This window comes from Xyrauchen texanus, chromosome 41 (assembly GCF_025860055.1).
Source record: "Xyrauchen texanus isolate HMW12.3.18 chromosome 41, RBS_HiC_50CHRs, whole genome shotgun sequence".
NCBI classification, from domain to species: domain Eukaryota; kingdom Metazoa; phylum Chordata; class Actinopteri; order Cypriniformes; family Catostomidae; genus Xyrauchen; species Xyrauchen texanus.
Window position 1 is genome coordinate 19,785,247 of NC_068316.1, and position 21,696 is coordinate 19,806,942.

General features: G+C 46.7%; 1 protein-coding gene across 2 annotated transcripts in view; it reads right to left on the minus strand.

Annotated features, from left to right (window-relative positions):
- The window catches only part of LOC127634532 (transient receptor potential cation channel subfamily A member 1-like), a 39,570-nt gene extending 36,970 nt beyond the window's left edge, over positions 1-2,600 (minus strand). Inside the window, exons 1-3 of one of the 2 annotated variants that reach the window (XM_052114134.1) lie at positions 2,559-2,600; positions 1,380-1,465; positions 92-207 (exon numbers count right to left, since the gene is read on the minus strand). In XM_052114134.1, coding sequence (XP_051970094.1) covers positions 92-207; positions 1,380-1,401 — 138 coding nt within the window. In that variant the 5' untranslated portion in view covers positions 1,402-1,465; positions 2,559-2,600. The remainder of the gene's footprint in view (positions 1-91; positions 208-1,379; positions 1,466-2,558) is intronic. The other variant, XM_052114135.1, reaches the window with a different exon arrangement.
- Positions 2,601-21,696: the final 19,096 nt, after the last annotated feature.

The window sequence follows — 21,696 nt, forward strand, 5'->3', positions numbered from 1 at the left end:
ATCACCCTTCCTCCGCTTGCTCTCCCCACATCCTCTGAAACCCATATGTTGGAGACACAACAGAGAATAAACTAAACAAATATACACGCACCTCAAACACATCTGCACAATCCAGGCCTGACTCCTCATTTATCACACATTTGTAGAAGTTGTTGTGTCTCACAAACTCCTTTCCAAACTGCATTTGGAGAGCTTGGTGAGGATTTTCTGTAAATACATTTGAAAGGAAGAGATCACAAAAAAGAAATAAATAAATAATCTGTCATCATTTATTCACATTGTTCCAAATCCATATGATTTTCTTTCTTCTTTGACAGTTTTTTTTTTTTAAGAATATCCTGGCCTCTCTTATCCATATTATAGTAGTGAACAGGGACTGGGGCTCTAAAATTGCAAAAAAGCACCATAAACATAAGAAAATATTTTTTACAAGCTATTATATTACTTTAAGAGGTTGCAATACAACACAATGTACCCACAAGTCAAATGGACCATTTTTATGATAATTCTATGGCGTTTTTTGCTTTATGGTGTTTTTATGGTGTCATTTTGGAGTTTGGCAGCCTAGACCCTCATTCACTTTCATTATATGGGAAACAGTTGCTAAGATAACCTCCAAAGTAAACTGTTGTGTTTAACAGAAGAAAAAAGTCATACGGTGTTGGAAAGACTTAAAGGTGAATAAATTATGACAGAATTTTAATTTTTAGCTGAACTATCCTTTTAATCAATTATATTCATATCCTCGAATGTGTGCTTGGTCGTGTTCATTGTGTTTTCCTTTTGCAGCTGCTTTAGTGCGGTGAGGCTCAAGGTTAAACTAAGAGCATGTGATTGGTCGGAGTGCACAATAACCTCACCATGAGTTGTCAAAGATAGCGATAGCTTGCCATGTGAGATCTTAGAGTCTGGCATTGGTGACATGCTGGCATTGTAACGGATGTAGAAATTTTGATATTTGCTTTGGAATAGTGTTGTACCATTCAATTGACTGTAAAGCATCACTGACTGTGTGATGCTTTAAAAGAGGCTCTCACAGATATCTCAGAGGAAAATTAGGAATCTATTAAAAAGTAGTAACCAAGTGGCACATTGTCTGAGGTGTTCAGGCCACCTGGCACACTTGCATTAAACAAAAAATAATAGGCCTCTAGTTCAGTGAATCTGTCTACTTACAATGACAACTGGCTTCTTTATTGAAGGCTGAATCACTTTTTGAAAATGGGAGTCAATTTTTATTCGTACTTTTGTGCTTTTTTTCAGATTTTTTAGCATGGAACACAGATTACGCTCACAAGGTTGAATTCGAGGTTGAAATTAATATCCATATTGTCCTGTTTAAATGGATACAATTGAAAGTCTTGTCATCATATACTCACCCTCATGTTGTTCCAAACCCATTTGACTGGAATACAATAGGAGATGTTGGGCAGAATTACAGCATCAGTCACCATTCACTTTCATTCTAGAGAAAAAAAAAAAATGCAATGACTAACATGCAGCCTTACATCTTCTTTTGTATTCCAAGGGAGAAAGAATGTCATACAGGTTTGGAACAACATTAGGGAGAGTAAATAACGACAGAATTGAATTAATTGTATTTTTTGGGGTGGACTATTCTTTTGAATTACTGAGTATACTATGACCCATGTTCTGAAGAGCTGCTCTTTTACATTTTGATTAAGGAAGTGCAGTGTGCATCTTTTGTATGAGATTGTTTCTGGAAAATATATTGTTTGAGATGTGAAATTTGCTTGTTCTAGAAAATCTGATTTTTGTGTAAAAGGCATCGAATCATATAAGTGCCACAAATTGATGGATTTCTGTCTGTGTAATTTGCTGCAGACACAGAGGTTACAGGAAGTCTTTTTATTTTCAAGATGAAGCGCTAACATTGGTTGCCAAGCAGCGAGAAAATAGTAGTGCTAATTGAGATACACACAGACTGCTGTAAGCGCAGCTGTCTGCTCTTGGAATATGGCCCACTACACAGGTGTGAAGGGATGCAAATTGTTTTCTTTTGTTTTTGTTGCCATCATCAAATCATTTGTTTACTCTTCTAACAATTTGGAACATATGATAGGGCAGAAAATACAAATTGTAGCTCTACCGAATGTACCCATTATCTATAATATAATCTTTAATTAGTCAAAATCAGTCTTTAATTAGATTTCATCAAGAATACAAGCCATGCCATTCTACTAGCACTATCTCACAAGTCACAGCTCTGACCTCAACAATCAATAAATTATCATAAACTTGCCAATGAAACTAAAACTGAATAAAAAAAATCTCAATAGTGACATTGAGCTTATTAATGATTATTGTTAAATGAGATGCTGCATGAGCCAACTAATATCATATCACTTGAGAAATATGTTTTGCAAAAGATCCATACCAAATCATACATTGGTACTGTACTTTATTGTAAAGCATAATTAATAATTGTAACTGAAAGCTTGTTAATAATAAACAAGACAATTTTACAATTATCACAAACTATTGCTTAAAATGCTTGTGTGTTGTCAATGCTTTAAAAAGAAGGAACCATTACCTACCTAGCTGATGTGTCTGCAGTTCAGTTGTGCAATGTAGTCTTTCTCTCTCTCACTCTCTCTCTCAATATGAGGCGAGTTATATACTGGGTTGGTTAAAGGGGATCCGGTTACAGTGGCTCTTACTATGAGGTAATTTCCTGATGCAATCATTAAAGGCCATGCTAATTTGAGTCTTTATTTCTTAAAATGCATATGCTAAGATCTAATGCGAATTGTTTCCCCTGGACAATGGACTGTGGTTTCAAATGTAACATTGCTTCCCAGAAATGGAAAAGAAAATGAAAAAAAACAACACTTATTTGATGCTCTAGGTTTCTATCATTGTTAGTTAAGTTTTGCCTTTAGTAAAACCTTTGCATTAGTCAAACAGTAAATTTATACAACTGTAATATTATCCACATGACCAAATGCTAAATATTTTCATACTGTATAGCAAATGCTTTTATACATAGAGATTCATAGTTTGTTTAGTGTGTGTCTATTCCCTGGAAATTAAACCCATGATATTGGTTTTTGAAAGCCTGAAATAAATAAATAAATACAAATAGTATGTTCCCTTTCTGTCACTCACTCGACGTTGTGTCGAATGAAGTGACACAAGGGGTCTTCCAGGGATGCCAAACGTACCTCTGAACCTGAGAAAAGGCCAATGTCAAGTTGACAGAATTTGCATCCCCCGCACTGGACATACAGGTATAAAGGGAAGCGGGCAGCGAGTGCCAGTCAGAATAATTCTTCGAAGCCAACGGTTGTGCAACAAGCAAGCTGAAGTTCACCACTGTTTCACTCACCTCTGTCAGCGAGAAGCATTACTGTTGGATCTACGGCGCGTTTCCAGCTGGCGGTCACTCTCTGTGCACGCTCTCTCTCTGCACGCTGTGCAGACTATGCCCCTGGGCGCTTAGACAGCGCTTTTCACTTTTAGAGAGTTTGAATTCCCTAAAAGAGTTTGAGTTTTCCACTCACAAAAGAATGTCCTTTTCAGGATGCGTCTTTTTCAAGATGCCTTTCCGCCCCTGTGTTGTTCCTGGATGCAGTCGATTTCTGTCCAAGACCGACGGCCACAGAAGCTGCCTTGTGTGAGTGGGCAGCGATTACATTGAGCCGGCGTTCGTGGATGGCTCATGTACTCATTGCGAGAACATGACCATGGCAGTGTTGCGGTTGCGGCTCTCCTTCCTCAAGGTGAATGCCACTTCAGCTGCCCCCCACATCGCTCCTTCTTCCCACGGGATTGAGGACAGCCAGCCGGAATTCTCCCTTGAGCCTCTGGTGCAGCTCACAGCCACGCCACCCCCCCCCCTCCCGTTCTTCCCGGAAGTGCATGACAAGCTGACTAGCTGCCGCGGCCGTGCTGCTCGGGTTGATGCATATAAGACCGCTTCAGCACTGGCTACAGACTCGAGTCCCGAGATGGGCATGGCACCACGGCACATACCGTGTGACAATCACCCCTTCTTGCCATCAGCCTTTCAACCCTTGGATAGACCTCTGCTTTCTGCGGACCGGAGTCCCCTTGCAGTAGGTGTCCAGACATGTTGTGGTAACCACAGATGCCTCTCGACAGGGTTGGGGTGCCATGTGCAACAAGCACGCTGCCGCTGGCCCATGGAAAGGACCCCGGCAGCGTTGGCACATCAACTGCCTAGAGTTATTGGCTGTATCTCTTGCCCTACAGAGGTTTCTCCCACTAATCCGGGGCAAGCACGTCTTGTTCCGTTCAGACAGCACCGCGATGTAGCGTACATAAATCGCCAAGGCAGCGTGCGCTCTTTTCATATGTCACAACTCGCCCGCAATCTCCTCCTTTGGAGTCAGACATGACTCAGGTCGCTGTGCGCCACTCACATCCCTGGCAACCGCAACACGATGGCGGATGCGCTGTCATGGCAGGTTTCGCCCAGCGGAGAGTGGAGGCTCTACTCCCAGGTGGTCCAGCTGATATGGGACCAATTCAGCAAGGCATGTAGATCTCTTTGCCTCCCAAGACAACTCCCACTGTCCGCTCTGGTACTCCCTCTCAGGAGCTCCTCTCGGGACAAACGCGCTGGCACACTGCTGGCCCCGGGGGCTATGCAAGTACGCATTTCCCCCAGTGAGGCTTCTTGCACCGGTGCTGTGCAAGATCAGGGAGGACAAGGAACAGGTCATCCTGGTGGTCCCTTACTGGCCAACCCAGGCCTGGTTCTCGGATCTTACGCTCCTCGCGACAGCACCTCCCTGGAAAATTCCCCTGAGGAAGGACCTTCTTTCTCAGGGATGGGGCATCCTCTGGCACCCGTGACCAGACCTCTGGAACCTCCACATCTTGCCCCTGGATGGGATGCGGAAGATCTAGTGGATCTACCACCTGCAGTCGTAGACACAATCAACCATGCCAGGGCTCCCTCCACCAGGCAACTTTACACCCTAAAGTGGCGCTTGTTCGCGAATTGGTGTTCTTCCCGAGCCGAAGACACGCAGAGGTGCACAGTACGGTCAGTGCTTTCATTCCTGCAGGAGAGGCTGGAGGGGAGGCTGTCCCCTTCCACCTTGAAGGTGTATGTAGCTGCTATCGCACCCCACTATGACACAGTAGATGACAAGTCCCTAGGTAAGCACGACTTGATTATCAGGTTCCTGAAAGGCGCCCGGAGACTGAACCCTCCCCGGCCTAGCCTATTCCCCTCCTGGGATCTCTCAGTGGTCCTCTCAGGTCTCCAAAGACCCCCCTTCGAGCCGCTTGAATCAGTTGAGCTCAAGGACCTCTCCCTGAAGACGGTCCTCCTGAACGCTTTAGCCTCCATCAAGAGGGTTGGGGACCAGCAAGCGTTCTCTGTCAGCGAAACCTGCCTGGAGTTCGGTCCAGCACATTCTCACGTTATCCTGAGGCTCCATGGTTCCTACGACCTCTTCAGTGACCAGGTCGTGAACCTGCAAGCGCTGCCCTGAGAGGAGGCAGACCCAGCCCTTTCATTGCTGTGCTTTGCGTATCTATTTGGACTGCACGCAGAGCTTTAGATGTTCTGAGCAGCTCTTTGTCTGCTTCGGCATACGGCGGAAAGGGAACGCCGTCTCCAAACAGAGGTTAGCTCACTGGGTCATTGATGCTATTTCTTTAGCTTATCACACCCAGGCACAAGATCACAATCTCCGAGAAGCGTGGCACCTCCTTAGCAGACATCTGCAGAGCAGAGGGCTGGGCAACACCCAATACCTTTGCCAGATTTTACAATCTCAGGGTTGAGTCAGTCTCGTCCAGTGTTTTGTCAACTCCCCGGGTGTTCACACAGTGTCCTTCAGCAAGTTGATCCAGTGTGCCTTCTATTCCAGGTTAGCCACTAAGCATCGCTCCCTGGATGTTCTCCTCCCTAGCCTTCTGGCCTGTGAATTCAGCAGAACAATTCACATCCAGACCCACTACGAGTCACCACTGCTCCACAGCTTAGTTCCCTTTTCAGGCAAACTCCCCGTGATGTATTCCCCACGGTACGGTCCCCCTGTCAGCGGACCCGCGTTTCCCTTGGGCAGCCCCTCTGCCCCAGACGCCATGCTTGTAGAGTCCCCCCTCATTAGGCTGGACCTACCTTCGCACCATTTCCCACATACGGCTTCACAACAATCGTGGTGTATTTTCCAAGACTGGGCAGGATGTGGCCTTCGCAGGGTCTTTTCCCCCTGAAAATATAGGACCGGGAAAGACCGCCTTCCCCGATGCGTTTCATAGCTTTAAGATCCTATGTGAGAGACATAGTGAGAGAAAAGGCCACGACTGCATGTAGCGCCTGTTTCCCCCCTCAGGGGTATGGGGAACCTAAGATCTGTACGTGACATCTCTTTGTTGGGGAGGGCTACGTGCAGCCGACACAGGTGCCTCTAGCACGTAGTAGCCTGCTTGCACCTGTCTCGGCAGTTCGCGGAACACGGTCAGTGCATGCCGTTTTTATATGGGACCCCTTGTGTCACTTCATTTGACACAAAGTCGAGTGAGTGACAGAAGGGGAACGTCATGGTTACTGTTGTAACCTCCGTTCCCCAAGGGAGGGAACGAGACATTGTGTCCCTCCTGCCACAGCACTAGACCTACCACTGTAAACTTCCGTACCTTATTTTCGGCTCCCCAGTGCAAAATCCTGACTGGCACTCACAGCCCCGCTTCCCTTTATACCCGTGTGTCCAGGGCGGGGCAGGCAAATTCTGTCTGCCAACTTGACTTTGGCCATTTTTCAGGTTCAGAGGTACGTTTGGCATCCCAGGAAGACCCCTTGTGTCACTTCATTCAAAACATCTTCTCATTCCCTCCCTCGGGGAACGGAGGTTACAACAGTAACCATGACGCTTAACTGCACAAACTAAAAAACTATTTATTTCCATTGTTACATTGTTCTTCACTGTTAAATAAATACTTTACAAATGTATCGCAAACCCATGAATTTATATTTTATTATCAATAGCTTAAAAGAAAGAAAGAAAAAAACTGTTAACACTGTCAAACTTTTTTCAAAAAATGTTGGCATTGTCAAAATCACTTTAAAAGAGCTACCATCATTATTAATAATATTTTTTGGACTTGTCTTCAAACTGTCCACTGTCTCTCCCTAGCAACTTTAACATTATTAACCATGAGCTGATAAAGCTCTCTCCAATCTGTCTCCAAGGTAAATCCCTTGATATTTTTATCACAAAGTAGTGCTTTACAACAAGATCAAATCAAGCAGGACTCGTCTTGACTCCCCAGGAAGCTGATCATGGGATTACGCAATATTAATTTGGGAACGGGAAGGCTGGAATTAAAAGTAGGCCTACTGTTTATCAAGAAGGATTATTTGATAAAATACATCATTAACTAGGGATTATATTGTATCACTGGGGATATCAAGAACCGCTCAACTCTCACTGTTGATGTAACATGTTTGTTTACTTTTTTATTTGAAATGATCTGAACACTTACATTTCATATATTTCAAAATTAATTAATTATTTAATACACCAAAAACTCATGAATGTAAACTCTACGTAGAGGCAAAAACATTTTTTTATTTTTTTTTCTACATAGCCCAGGAGACATATTGGAGATCTCGGTGACATTTAATTAAAGTATCAACTTTGTCTCAGATGTTTCTACTGAAAGGCCTTACCAGGAGGTTAAAAATAGACACAAATAGGGTGTAAAAATATCAATTTTCTTATTAATTATCTTCATCTATACAATTCCAAACAGATTTGATATTTTACTTTTATTTTAAAGGTTACTTCAGTTTATGTTGTTAATGTTAAGTTGATTATTATATCTTTTTAATAAGTATCAATTGAACTGCATAGTTTAGGCCCTGTTGTGATGTTTTTTATTCATATTTTCACAATATACAGAGTTAGAAGTTTACTGCAGCATTAGCTGAAAAAGCAATTTCTTGCAAATGTAAGCAAATGGAAACTAATCAAAATAAAATAAAATTGTATCAAATCAAATCGAATAAAGAGATTGCAAATCAGAATCAAATCTAATTGGGAAATTTGTACTGATAAGTTTGCCCTAGAAACAAATTAGACAATTGTTGATATCCAGCAAAAGTATATAAATTAATATAATTGAATGTAGACAGCATAGCATAGATAATTTGAGTTTAGTGAGAAAACACTGGCTATTGATTACAGATGTTGGAATCTTGTTCATTCTGAATACACATAGTTTGAGACACTGTTGATATCACTCTTTCAAGATTTTGGGAGTCTTTTTCTAAAGAGAAACATCTGGGAATGATAACACATAAAGGGTTATTTCACCCCAAAATGAAAATTAACTTTCTCTCTCATGCCCTCCAAGATGGAGATGACTTGCTTTCTTCTGCAGAACTCAAACAAGATTTGTAGATGTATATCTCAGCTTTGTAGGTCCAAATGAATGGTGACCAGGCCTTTAAAGCTCCAAAAGGTAGATACGGGATTGATGACGACCTGGCTGGTGATGAAGGCGATATGGCGATAACGACGGGCTCGATTTCACCAGGTAAATCCCCAAGAACCACCTGCCCCCCGACACGCTCGCTCGCTTCCGTCCGAGCTTACAGTCAGCCGGCATTCTTCCTTGAGCCCCTGGACATGGATGATGACATTGCCACTGCATCGGAGAGTGTCCAGGCGTCTGACGCAGAAGACTTGACTGGGCTGCCACCTTTGGGCCAGCCCGCCCAGTCTGAGGCGGACACGCAGATGGCTGACATGCTTGCCCGGGCTGCCGTGAGCGTGGGCTTGGACTGGAACCCTCCGTCCTCCCCACAGCCTTCGCGGCTTGACGATTGGTACCTCGGCTCCGTGCGCCGCTCACAGCATGCCCCCCCCAGGTCCGTTCTTCTCAGAAGTGCATGACGAGCTGACCTTTTACTGCCTGTAACCGACCCCTCCGCTCGTCCGCTCTCACTACCCTGGATGGTCCACAAGCGGCGCATCAAAACAAGGCACTTAAATATCTGCACCTGGGTAGTCCCGACCCCAACGTGCTGCAGGAACTGCGCTCTGCCACCGACCTCGCTCTCAGAGCCATGAAGGTCACAGCGCAGGCACTCGGGCGGGCGATGGCCACCCTCGTGGTCCAGGAGCACCACTTCTGGCTGAACACGGTCGAGATGCGTGACGTTGACAAGTCACGATTTCTCAACGCCCCCGTCTCCCAGCTTGGCCTCTTCGGCGACACCATCGACGACATAGCCCAGCAGTTCTCGCCGGTGAAGAAGCAGAAGGAGGCGATTTGGCGATTTACGGGCAGGAGTGCCCCTGCAGCAGGTGTCCCGACGCGTCCTGGTCACAACCGACGCCTCCCGGTCCGGGTGGGGTGCCGTGTGCAGCGGGCATGCAGCAGCGGGCCATTGGAAAGGGGCCCCGCTGCGTTGGCACATCAATTGCCTGGAGTTGCTGACCGTCCTTCTTGCTCTCAGGAAGTTCCTCCCGTTAGTTCGGGACAAACAGGTCCTCGTGAGATCGGACAGCACCACGGTGGTGGCGTACATAAATTGCCAAGGAGGCGTACGCTCCCGCCACATGTCACAACTCGCCCACCGTCTCCTCCTATGGAGCCAGCTGCGTGCCACTCACATCCCCAGCAAGCTCAACGTCGTAGCGGACGCGCTATCACGACAACGCCTGCCCGGCAGGGAGTGGAGGCTTCACCCCCAGTCGGTCCAGCTGATTTGGGAATGGTTTGGCAAGGCCCAGGTAGACCTGTTCGCCGCCCAGGAAACCTCCCACTGCCCGCTCTGGTACGCCCTAACAGAGGCTCCCCTCGGGACAGACGCGCTGGCACACAGCTGGCCCTCGGGGCTGCGCAAGTACGCATTTCCCCCCAGTGAGCCTTCTTGCACCGGTGCTGTGCAAGGTCAGGGAGGACGAGGAGCAAGTCACGTTGGTGGCCCCCTACTGGCCCACTCGGACTTGGTTCTCAAAACTCAGGCTGCTCGCGACAGCTCCTCCCTGGCGAATTCCCCTGAGAAAGGACCTCCTCTCTCAGGGACGGGGCACGCTCTGGCACCCGCGCCCAGACCTCTGTAACCTCCACGTCTGGTCCCTGGACGGGGACGCGGAAGAGCTAGCCGGCTTACCGGCGACCGTTGTGAATACCATCAACCAAGCCAGAGCCCCCTCTACCAGGCACCTTTACGCCCTAAAGTGGCGCTTGTTCACAGATTGGTGTTCTTGCCGAGCCGAAGACCCACAGAGATGCGCGATTAGGTCAGTGCTTCTGTTCCTACAGGAGAGGCTGGACAGGAGGCTGTCCCCGTCCACCCTCAAGGTGTATGTTGCCGCTATTGCCGCCCACCACGATCCTGTAGACGGCAAGTCTTTGGGTAAGCACGACCTGATCCTCAGGTTCCTGAGAGGTGCCCGGAGGTTGAATCCCTCCCGGCCAGGCCTAGTTCCCTCCTGGGATCTCTCGGTAGTCTTGGCAGGACTCCAGAGACCTCCCTTCAAGCCCCTCGAATCAGTTGGACTCAGGGCCCTCTCTCTTAAGATGGCCCTGCTGATCACGCTCGCCTCCATTAAGAGGGTCGGGGACCTGCAAGCGTTCTCTGTCAGCGACACTTGCCTGGATTTCGGTCTGGCAGATACGTCTGTGATCCTAAGACCGCGACCGAGCTATGTGCCCAAGGTTTCTACCACACCATTCCAAGATCAGGTAGTGAACCTGCAAGCGCTGCCCCGGGAGGAGGCAGACCCAGCCCTTTCGTTGCTGTGTCCAGTGCGCGCCCTGCGCATTTACCTGGACCGCACACAGAGCACCAGACGCTCTGAGCAGCTCTTTGTCTGCTTTGGGGGACGGCAGAAAGGGAATGCCATCTCCAAACAGAGGCTCGCCCACTGGGTTGTCGACGCCATCACACTGGCTTATCACACCCAGGCCGTGCCCCTACCCTTGCGGGTCCGAGCTCACTCATCAAGGGGTGTTGCGTCCTCGTGGGCACTGGCCAAGGGCACCTCCCTAGCAGACATCTGTAGAGCCGCGGGTTGGGCAACACCCAACACCTTCGCGAGGTTTTACAATCTCCGCGTTGAGTCGGTTAGCGTCTCGTGTTTTCTCAGGTCCGAGCCCGTGAGAACTCGGTAACACGTGAGACCGACCGGCCGGGTGGATCGCTTGCGCCCAGCGCCCTTTTCCTGATGTCATGGTAAAGTAGTGCGCCTTCTTCCCAGGGCGCCCCACTCCGAGTCAGGCCCCTGGTCGATTCCTCCCCAGCCCTCCGGGTCAGCGGTTCAGCGGAGGAACTCGCCGACCCAAGCCACTGCGGGTACCCTGATGGCTACCCTGTACTGGTATAGGTGCTCCACAGGATGGCCTCCTGCTCGGACTCCCCCTGTGTGTAATTCCACGGTTCTGTCCCCTTACAAGCGGACCCCCGTGTCTCCCTTAGGCAGTAGGCCTCCCCCCTTTCGAGGCTGGATCTACCACCGCACCATACTTTCCACACGAGCCCTAAGACGGCCGTGTGACATGTCTACCACTTTTCCTCCCCAAGAAAAAGGGCAGGTGTGGTCTCCGCAGGGTCTGGGTAAGACCCCCTTCCCTATATGCGTGTAAGGGCCCCGGCCGTGATTGCTCTATGCGAGAAACATAGAGAGAAAAGAGGCCCAGCCAGGCTGGCCCGTTCCCATGTTGGCAAACATCGCCTTGTTCCCCTCCCAGGGTAACTAGAAGGACTCCGATGTTCTTATGGGGCATTGGGGAAGGGTACGTGCAGCCAGGTACAGACGATGCGTGGCACTGGATGAAATCCCTGCCCGCCTCTGTATCGGTGGTCCACGTACAAGGTTCAGCGCATGGCAAGATTGGAATGGGTCCCCTAGTGTCGCTTCTCCGACACAACGTGGAGAGAGCGACAGAAGGGGAACGTTTGGTTACGTATGTAACCTCCGTTCCCCGAGGGAGGGAATGACACGTTGTGTCTTTCCTCCGCCATGTCGCTGAACCGAGCCACTGTTGTGGCCGGACCATTTCCGGCTCCTCAGAAAAATCCTGAATGAACTCCCGTATTTGCCCCGCTTAAATACCCGTATGTCCGTGGACGGGGTATGCAAATACTGACTGCCAACTCCCATTGGCCCTTTTCAATAAGATCAGAGGTGAATATCGGCGCTCAAGAGAGACCCCTAGTGTCGCTTCTCCGACACAACGTGTCGTTCCCTCTCTTGGGGAACGGAGGTTACATACGTAACCAAAAGATTTCCTCACTCCCTGGGTCTCTCTTATCACACCCAGGATGTGCCCGCCCCCTTGCGGGTTCGGGCACACTCTACAAGAAGTATGACATCCTCGTGGGCACTGGCCCATGGCACCGCCTTAGCAGACATCTGCAGAGCGGCGGGCTGGGCAACACCCAATACCTTTGCCAGATTTTACAATCTCAGGGTTGTGTCGGTCTCGTCCAGTGTTTTGACAACCGCCCGGGTGTTCTGTGAGGTCCGAGGTAAATCCGAGGCCTTTAGAACTCGGTAATGAGGCACAACCAACTGGGTGTTCCACTTGCACACAGTGCCCTTCACCAAGTTGATCCAGTGCGCCTTCTATCCCAGGTTAGCCACTAAGCGTCGCTCCCTGGATGTTCTCCTCCCTAGCCTTCTGGCCTGCGAATTCAGCAGAGTCACCCACTACGAGTCACAGGTGCTCTGAACTGGGGTCAGGCTCCACTGGCTTAGTACCCTTTTCAGGCAAACTCCCGGTGATGTATTTCCCGCAGTATGGTCCCCCTGTCGGCGGAACCTGTGTCACTTAATTCGACACAACGTCAAGTGAGTGACAGAAGGGGAACGTCATGGTTACTGTTGTAACCTCCATTGTCCCTCCTGCCACAGCACTAGACCTACCCCTGTAAACTGTACGTTTGGTGTCCCAGGACCCCTTGTGTCCCCTTGTGTCACTTCATTCGACACAACGTCTCGTTCCTTCCCTCGGGGAACGGAGGTTACAACAGTAACCATGATGTTTTTCTTGGTTTTTGGCAGATAGGATGTTCCAAGCTTCTTGGAGAATTTGTCACAGTTCTTCAATCTGTTTAGGCTGTCTCAATTGCTTCTGTCTATTTATTTAATCCCAGACTGACACGATGTTCAGTGGGGGCTCTGTGGGGGCAATACAATCTCTTGCAGAGCACCCTGTTCTTCTATTCTAATCTTTTCTTTTCATAAAAGTAATGTTTGGGAGTCTAAAATGTATATTTCCTATTGACACATATAGCTGAAGATATAAATAACCATCTTAATACAAATGTTTTTGTGAAACTTTGGAACAGTACTAAGCAAAGGTCCGTATTTGATCTTCATTTCACCTAATTTCTGTCTAGGAGAAACAACTGAGGTGTTAAAGAGATCTCATTTGGGATTTTTCTTTCCATTGGTTGAGCAATGGGAAACAAAATAATCAACACAAGGATCTTGCTCTCAGCAAAAGGTATCTAAAACTTTCATCACATCAGTACTCCATGAAATACTCTCAAGTAGAGAGAAATATTTATAAGGTTTGGGCAAGTGCATTTTAGGCAGCTGTTCCTACTTTATGATTATTTATAAACATAAAAGAGAAAGCTAAACACAGAGGCATACTCATCATGCTTGTATTTTTTACCATGTCAGATAAGGACAAACAGATTTTGCCATATCCATCCATTCCACTTCATGTCCATTCAAATGTTTGTCCCTTCTTTATCATTTCAAATGAGCTATTATGATTGTTATAATAAACAGGATAATAGTTACTTATGCACAACCATTAGTATATGCTAAGGTGTAGAGACTTCTATATTCTATATTTCAGAGGCACCCACTACGAGTCACACCTTAGCTGGTTTGTATTCATTATCTGTTTTTCAGTTTTGTGGAAACACCTGTCCACTGCATGTGCAAAATCATCAATGAATGTTTGCTTTGGTCATATTTCAGCAATTTCCTCAGACAGTTTAATTACTCTACACTAGTATTCTTACCACGTGACATCGCAAAGTACACAAAATCATACTGGACACCATAAAAAGTTGTAATTTCCTTTTCATTATGCTCCAAACAACCGGCACTAGTCTGGCATATTAGAATTTTCTAAATCAGTTGTTTAGCTTCAGGACACAGATTTAACAACATGGCCCAACAATATATACAAATATTCACATGACATAGGCTAAAAATTATAATTGCACAATTTTATTTTGATGTTTCATGCTTTCAGCAGCCAATAATTCACTGCACTAAACAAATTGTGGTTTGCACAACATGATCTCAACCTGTTAACCTGTAATTTATGTAGTCTATGTGTATTTCCCCTTATGCAGAGTTTGTCGTGGACTATCTTCCTTGCATGCCCAGAAACTCTAAGCAAGTTTAAATGACTTGGCATTACCAGCTTCATGTTTAGTGTATCTCAAGAGAGCAGGGAATACTTTGTGGAAAGCTTTTTGCCTGCTTGGTCTCAACATGACACAAAGGCACAAAATGTCTAAAGAGAGGCTGGATTGTTTTGCTATTAATATGTACCAGGGGAGAGCAAGTATAAATGTAATATTGTTAATAATTTAATACACAAAGCAATAACCATTTTGTGCACAATCGATGTCATCTTCTGTTTGTTTTTCTTCCCAAAACATCAGAAAGTTTTAATAACAGTTGACTCAAAATATATATATTTTTAAATACCTGTTTGGAGTGAATAATATGTAAAAAGTGTTATGCAATGTTTAGTTTAAGATCATAATTGTATTTACAATGTATTTTACATTGATCATATCATGCATCATTTTAAACCATTATTTTTCCTTTCAGATTTGTATATGATTTTGTGTTCTTATCTGGTCTGATTTGGTAGCATGATCATATAAAATTGCCTCTTGGCCAGTGGCAATATGGGCTCAGTGCATATACAGTACTGCTGAAATTGGCATGGGAAGAATGCACAGGTCATACATTTGTCATGGCTGTTCATATTAAAGCGTGTTGATAGATAACTGCTGTCATATTCCAATTATGCTGTTGTGTGTTTAAAAATTTATTTTTGGGGTTTAAAGTTTATTCACATATGGGTAACACTTTACAATAAGTGATTAATCAACATTAGTTAATGCATCAGGTGCCATGAACGAATAAAATATTTTTAACGCATTTATTAATGTAGGTTAATGTTAATATATAAAAATACAATTGTTCACTGTTAGTGTTATGTATACCCTGTCTTGTTCCACTGCTGCCCTTTTGTTTACCATTTTTGTCACTTTTGTACTCCTTAGTTTTCACTTTTGTCCCTTTTGTAGCTCCACAGTCTTGTTTTCCCTCGTGTTCACTGTTCATTGTTTTCACCTGCCCTTGTTAATTTGCCTTTGGTTTCTGTTAATCACCTTGTCATCTAGTTTGTGTTCTGTTTGTTCATTGGCCCCTTTGTCCCAGATTCTTGTATTTAAACCCTGTCTGTTTGTTCAGTCTCTGTCAGTCATTGTTTGATTGTTTGAATGTGGTTGGATGTTCCTCCCAAGCCTGTGTTCCCGTGTTTCTAGTTCCTGTGTTTTCTAGTTTTATGTTTGTTTCCCCGTCGTGGGTGTTCCTTTGTGTTTGTTTAATAAATAAAGGTAACTGCATTTGGATCCTCATCCTTCGTCTGCCTTCTCCTACTTCCACAATTGTTACAGAACAACTGACCTAACAATGGATCCAGCGGTTCAGCGAGCTAACTACCACCTGCTCTGCTTAAAGCAAGAAGACCGCCCTATAGAAGACCACATCCGCGACTTCCTGAAACTGGCAAAGATCTCAGACTTCCTGGACTCAGCCTTGGTGGTCTTCTTCAGGGGCAATTTAAACACTTCACTGAAGGAGCGGTTGCCACAGGCAACGCGCGGCTGGACTCTCCGCGACTTCCTGGAGGCAATGTTGCTGGTCTGCGGCTCACTGTTCACCGTGGGCATCATTGAGGAGGACCCTACCTCTCCACCCATGGCGGTGACTCTCCAGTCGTCCCTAGCGCTTCCTGTCACGCCAGCCCCTCCGGTCAGAGAGCAAACCCCCACGCCTGTCGCTGTCAATGAGCCAGCACGGCCAACTTCGTCTGCTCGAAGGAGGAGGAGAAGACAGGCGTTCGCCTTCCGGTCCACGCCTGCCCCGGTCTGCGAGCCTGAGCCCACGCCTGCCCCGGTCTGCGAGCCTGAGCCCACGCCTGCCCTGGTCTGCGAGCCTGAGCCCACGCCTGCCCCGGTCAGCGAGCCAGAGCCCTCGTCAGCCACGGTCAGCTAGCCAGAGCCCTCGTCGCCACGGTCAGCGAGCCAGAGCCAGCGCATACCACGGTCACCCAGCCAGTGCCTGTCACCTCAGAGGTCAGTGAGCCAGTGCCTGTCGCCTCAGAGGTCAGTGAGCCTGTCGCCTCAGAGGTCAGTGAGCCTGTCGCCTCAGAGGTCAGTGAGCCAGCGCCTGTAGCCTCGACCGTCCCTGAGCCAGCGCCTGTAGCCTCGACCGTCCCTGAGCCAGCGCCTGTAGCCTCGACCGTCCCTGAGCCGGCGCCAGCAGCCGTGACCGTCCCTGAGCCGGCGCCAGCAGCCGTGACCGTCCAAGAGCCGGCGCCAGCAGCCGTGACCGTCCAAGAGCCGGCGCCAGCAGCCGTGACCGTCCAAGAGCCGGCGCCAGCAGCCGTGACCGTCCAAGAGCCGGCGCCAGCAGCCGTGACCGTCCAAGAGCCGGCGCCAGCAGCCGTGACCGTCCAAGAGCCAGTGCCAACAGCCGTGCTCGTCCAAGAGCCAGCACCAGTAGCCATGACCGTCCAAGAGCCAGCACCCCTCGAGCCTCCAAGGGCTCCTCCTTCCGAGCTTTCCAGAGCTCTGCCTTCTGAGCTTCCTGAGCTTTCCAGAGCTCCGCCTTCCGAGCTTTCCAGAGCTCCGCCTTCCGAGCTTTCCAGAGCTCCGCCTTCCGAGCTTTCCAGAGCTCCGCCTTCCGAGCTTTCCAGAGCTCCGCCTTCCGAGCTTTCCAGAGCTCCGCCTTCCGAGCCTCCCGAGCTTTCCAGAGTTCCGCCTCCCGAGCTTTCCAGAGCTCCGCCTTCCGAGCCTCCCGAGCTTTCCAGAGCTCTGCCTTCCGAGCTTTCCAGAGCTCTGCCTTCCGAGCTTTCCAGAGCTCCGCCTTCCGAGCTTTCCAGAGCTCCGCCTTCCGAGCTTTCCAGAGCTCCGCCTTCCGAGCTTTCCAGAGCTCCGCCTTCCGAGCTTTCCAGAGCTCCGCCTTCCGAGCTTTCCAGAGCTTCGCCTTCCGAGTCTTCCAGGGTCCTCTCGAGCTTCCCAGAGCTCTGCCACCCGAGTCTTCCAGGACTCCGCCTCTCAAGTCTCTCGAACCTGCCAGAACTCCTCCCGAGCTTCCCCGGGCTCCTCCTCTCGAGCTTCCTAGTACTCTGCCTTCCGAGCCTTCCAGGGCTCCTCCTCCCGAGCCTCCTAGGGCTCCACCTCTGAAGTCTCTCGAGTCTTCCAGGGCTCCGTCTCTCAAGTCTCCCAGGCTTTCCGGAGCTCCTCCTCCCGAGCCTCCTAGGGCTCTGCCTCTCAAGCCTCTCGGGCCTCCCAGGGCTCCGCCTCTCAAGTCTCTCGAGCCTCCCAGGGCTCCACCTCTCAAGCCTCTCGAGCTTCCCAGAGCTCCACCTCTCAAGCCTCTCGAGCCTTCCAGGGCTCCGCCTCTCAAGCCTCTCAAGCCTCCCATGGCGCCACCTTCATTGGCTCCACCTCCTGAGCCTTCCAGGCCTCCGCCTCTAGAGCCTCCTACGGTGCCACCTTCCTCGGATCCGCCTCCTGGGCCTCCCTCGGCTCCGCCTCCTAAGCCCCCCACGGTCCTGCCTACGCCTCCTTCAGCGCCGCCTCCCAAGTCTTCTACGGCTCCGCCTCCGAAGTCCTCCTTGGCTCCGCCTCACGTGGCTCCGCCGGTCCCTATCCTGCAGCCACCACCCAGGTCCCCCAAGCCTACCCACATCCCGTGGTCAACTCCCAGGCCTCCTGAACCTGTCCCTGCCCTGTGGCCAGCTCCCAGGCCTCCTGAACCTATCCTTGCCCTGTGGCCAGCTCCCAGGCCACCTGAGCCCGTCCTTGCCCTGAGGTCAGCTCCCAGACCTCCTGAACCTGTCCCTGCCCTGTGGCCAGCTCCCAGGCCTCCTGAACCTATCCTTGCCTTATGGCCAGCCCCCGGGCCATCTAAACCTGTCCCTTTGTGCCCCCGTGGACTGCCTAATTGCCCGTTGTGCCCCCATGGACTGTCTCATCTCCCTTTGTGCCCCCGTGGACTGTCTCATTTCCCCTCATGGCCCCCCCTTGGACTTCCTGCCTGCCCTTTGTGCCCCCTTGGACTTCCTGCCTGCCCTCTGTGCAACTTGGACTGCCTCCTTGCTCTTGTGCCCCCCCTGGTCTGCCTGTCTGCCCCCGGTGCCATCATTTTGTTCTTTGTGGGTTTTTTGTCTTTTTGTCTTTTGTCTTTGTTTTTTAGGATCGTCTGGAAGCCAATCCTTTGAGGGGGGGCTCTGTTATGTATACCCTGTCTTGTTCCACTGTTGCCCTTTTGTTTACCATTTCTGTCACTTTTGTACTCCTTAGTTTTCACTTTTGTCCCTTTTGTAGCTCCACAGTCTTGTTTTCCCTCGTGTTCACTGTTCATTGTTTTCACCTGCCCTTGTTAATTTGCCTTTGGTTTCTGTTAATCACCTTGTCATCTAGTTTGTGTTCTGTTTGTTCATTGGCCCCTTTGTCCCAGATTCTTGTATTTAAACCCTGTCTGTTTGTTCAGTCTCTGTCAGTCATTGTTTGATTGTTTGAATGTGGTTGGATGTTCCTCCCAAGCCTGTGTTCCCATGTTTCTAGTTCCTGTGTTTTCTAGTTTTGTTTGTTTCCCCATCGTGAGTGTTCCTTTGTGTTTGTTTAATAAATAAAGATAACTGCATTTGGATCCTCAACCTTCGTCTGCCTTCTCCTACTTCCACAATCATTACAGCTAGTTTGCGTTAGTTCATATTGCATGTACTAATGTTAACCTATTCACATTTTTTTTTAAGTAGTTACGTAATTAACATTGGCAAAGATTAATAAGTGCTGCAAAAGTATTGTTCATTTTTAATTCATGGTAAGTTAACTAATGAGTTAACTTACCATGTTTACAAATACAACCTCAATGTAAAGTTCAATGAAATATGTCTTGCTTGATTAATTAATTAATCTTCTGCTGATTAAATGTAGTCTGATGTCATATCTAACGTATCATATTCTGCCTCTTTGCTTAGTGTCTGATCCTTGAATTCACTGCAGACTGAAGTTACAAGTAAAAGTTTAGAAGTGTGCAGTCTACACACATTCGACACACACATTTGTGTTCACTTGCATAACATTATCAAAGAATAGACATACTACTGAGGTTAGATCAAAACTTAATTGGTAACACTTTACAATAAGGTTCAATTTGTTAATAATAGCTAAAGCATTAGGTATCATGAACAATGAACAATATATTTTTTATAGCATTCAGTAATCTTTGTTAATGTTAGTTAAATAACAAGTTAATAAAAATGCAATTGTTCATTACTAGTTCATAATTGTTTTAACTGATTTTAGAAATGTTTTACTATTTGTTGAAATGAACATTAACCAAGATAAATAAATGCTGTAAAAGTATTGTTCATTGTTAGTTTGTGTTAACTAATGTTAACAAATGGAAATTTATTGTAAAATGTTACCTCTTAACTAGATAAAAAGGTTTGTCAATACAAACTTTGATGTTGGTTTGAGAAAGCCTAGCATGAAAGTTTGAAGTATCTGTAAAAGCTTGAAGCTTGAAGGTTTTAAGTTTGAAGTAGTTACAAGATTAAGTAGTAGTTTTAAAAGTTCAGTGTTAAAAGATTATAAGACCATTCAGTCTATCAGACAGACAGACAGACAGACAGACAGACAGATAGATAGATAGATAGATAGATAGATAGATAGATAGCTCATTTGTTTGCTAGACAGTTTCCAGAGTGATACTAACAAGGCTGCTAGCTAGCCTGAGTCAAATGAATGAAACTGGAAGTCTCTACAGTGTTCTGGTGCAGAGATATGTGAATTGTTACTTGGTTGCTAGGGTAAACCGATCTCATTGCTAGGCAGTTACCAAGGTGAAACTCAAAATGCTCCTTGCTACCCTGAATCAATTGAATGAAACCGTAAGTCTCTACAATGTTCAGGTGCAGAGTTTTTGGTTTTGTTACTTGGCTTCTAGGGTGAGCTCACTTGGTTGCTAGGCTATCAGAGTGATACGAACAAGGCTGCTTGCTGGCCTGAGTCATACGGTTCAACAATTAAGTCTCGATGATATTCTGATCTGGAGATATCCGTCTAAGCTAATTTTTATGGAACTCAATGGGGTTTGGTTGCTAGGGTGCACTAAATGGTTGCTAGGGTGTGGCTAAGTATTGTCCAGCATGATATTTAAAGGGTCCTTGCTAGCCTGAGTCAAATAAGCCAAAGTTGAAGTCTCAATGATGTTGTGGTGCAGATATATGTGTTTTGTTATATGGTTGCTAGGGTTAGTCCATCTGGTTGCTAGGAAGTTGTCAGGGTGATCCTAAAAAGGCTGCTTGAAGGACTGAGTGTATGAGTCAAACCTGAAGACTCTATAATATTCTGATCAGGAGATATCTATCTAAGCCATTTTGAATGGCAGTCAATGGGTTTTGGTTGCTAGGGTGCACTTAATGGTTGCTAGGTTGTATGCAGTTGCTAGGGTGTTAAAGTGGTGGAGTAAAAGAAAGAATAAAAAGAGTGGAGTGATGGAAAGATAGAAAAAGAAAGTGGTGGAGTGATAGATAGAAAGTATGAATGGTGGAGAGATATTATAAAATAGTTATTACAGAAAAAATCAAAGAGTCATGAGGCCTTTTCGGAATACCAGAATTCTGATCAGTTAGAAAAGATAAAGCACACTTTTCAGGATTAGTCTAAAGATTTGTGCCAAGTTTAGTGAATGTAGCTTAAAAGCTCTAGGAGGAGTTAGAGTCAGAAATTTTAGTCTTGGAAGAATAATAATAAGTTTAAATAGAAAATCAGTATGTTGGCTACATAATTATAGATGAACAACTTATAGATATGGCACAGTAAAGAGAGTATTAGCTAACTACAAAGCAATCAATCAAATCTTTGCCAAGCTAATTGGAAACTGGAGGAACTGAAAGTTATTTAGAAACTGCTTATTGAAATATATTAAATGTCAAATTTAAATATATAATATCTTAGTAATATGATTCAAGGAACATGAATATAAAAGAAGAAAACTGAATTCATATTTATATTTATCCAATTATCAGAAACATTTATCCAATGCAGCTTACAAAAATAATACAACACAGGTGACTCATCATACAAGGAGACAATAACATTCGGTCAATTCGATCTAGTCCTACCAGTGAAAATATTTGCATAATTAATACACATATATGATTGTTAGCAGGGATCATAATATACACAATGAAATCATGAATCTTTTCACATTAAAAGGGGTGAATGGGTAAAATGAATTCTATATACATGAATACTGACAAAAAAGCAGATGCAGGCTTTTCTAATATTTCTGTTTCTGTAGCTCAACTGGCAGAGCATGGTATAGCCACATCAACTTCATTGGTTTGATTGATAAAGTATACCTTGATTGCACTGTTAGTCAATTT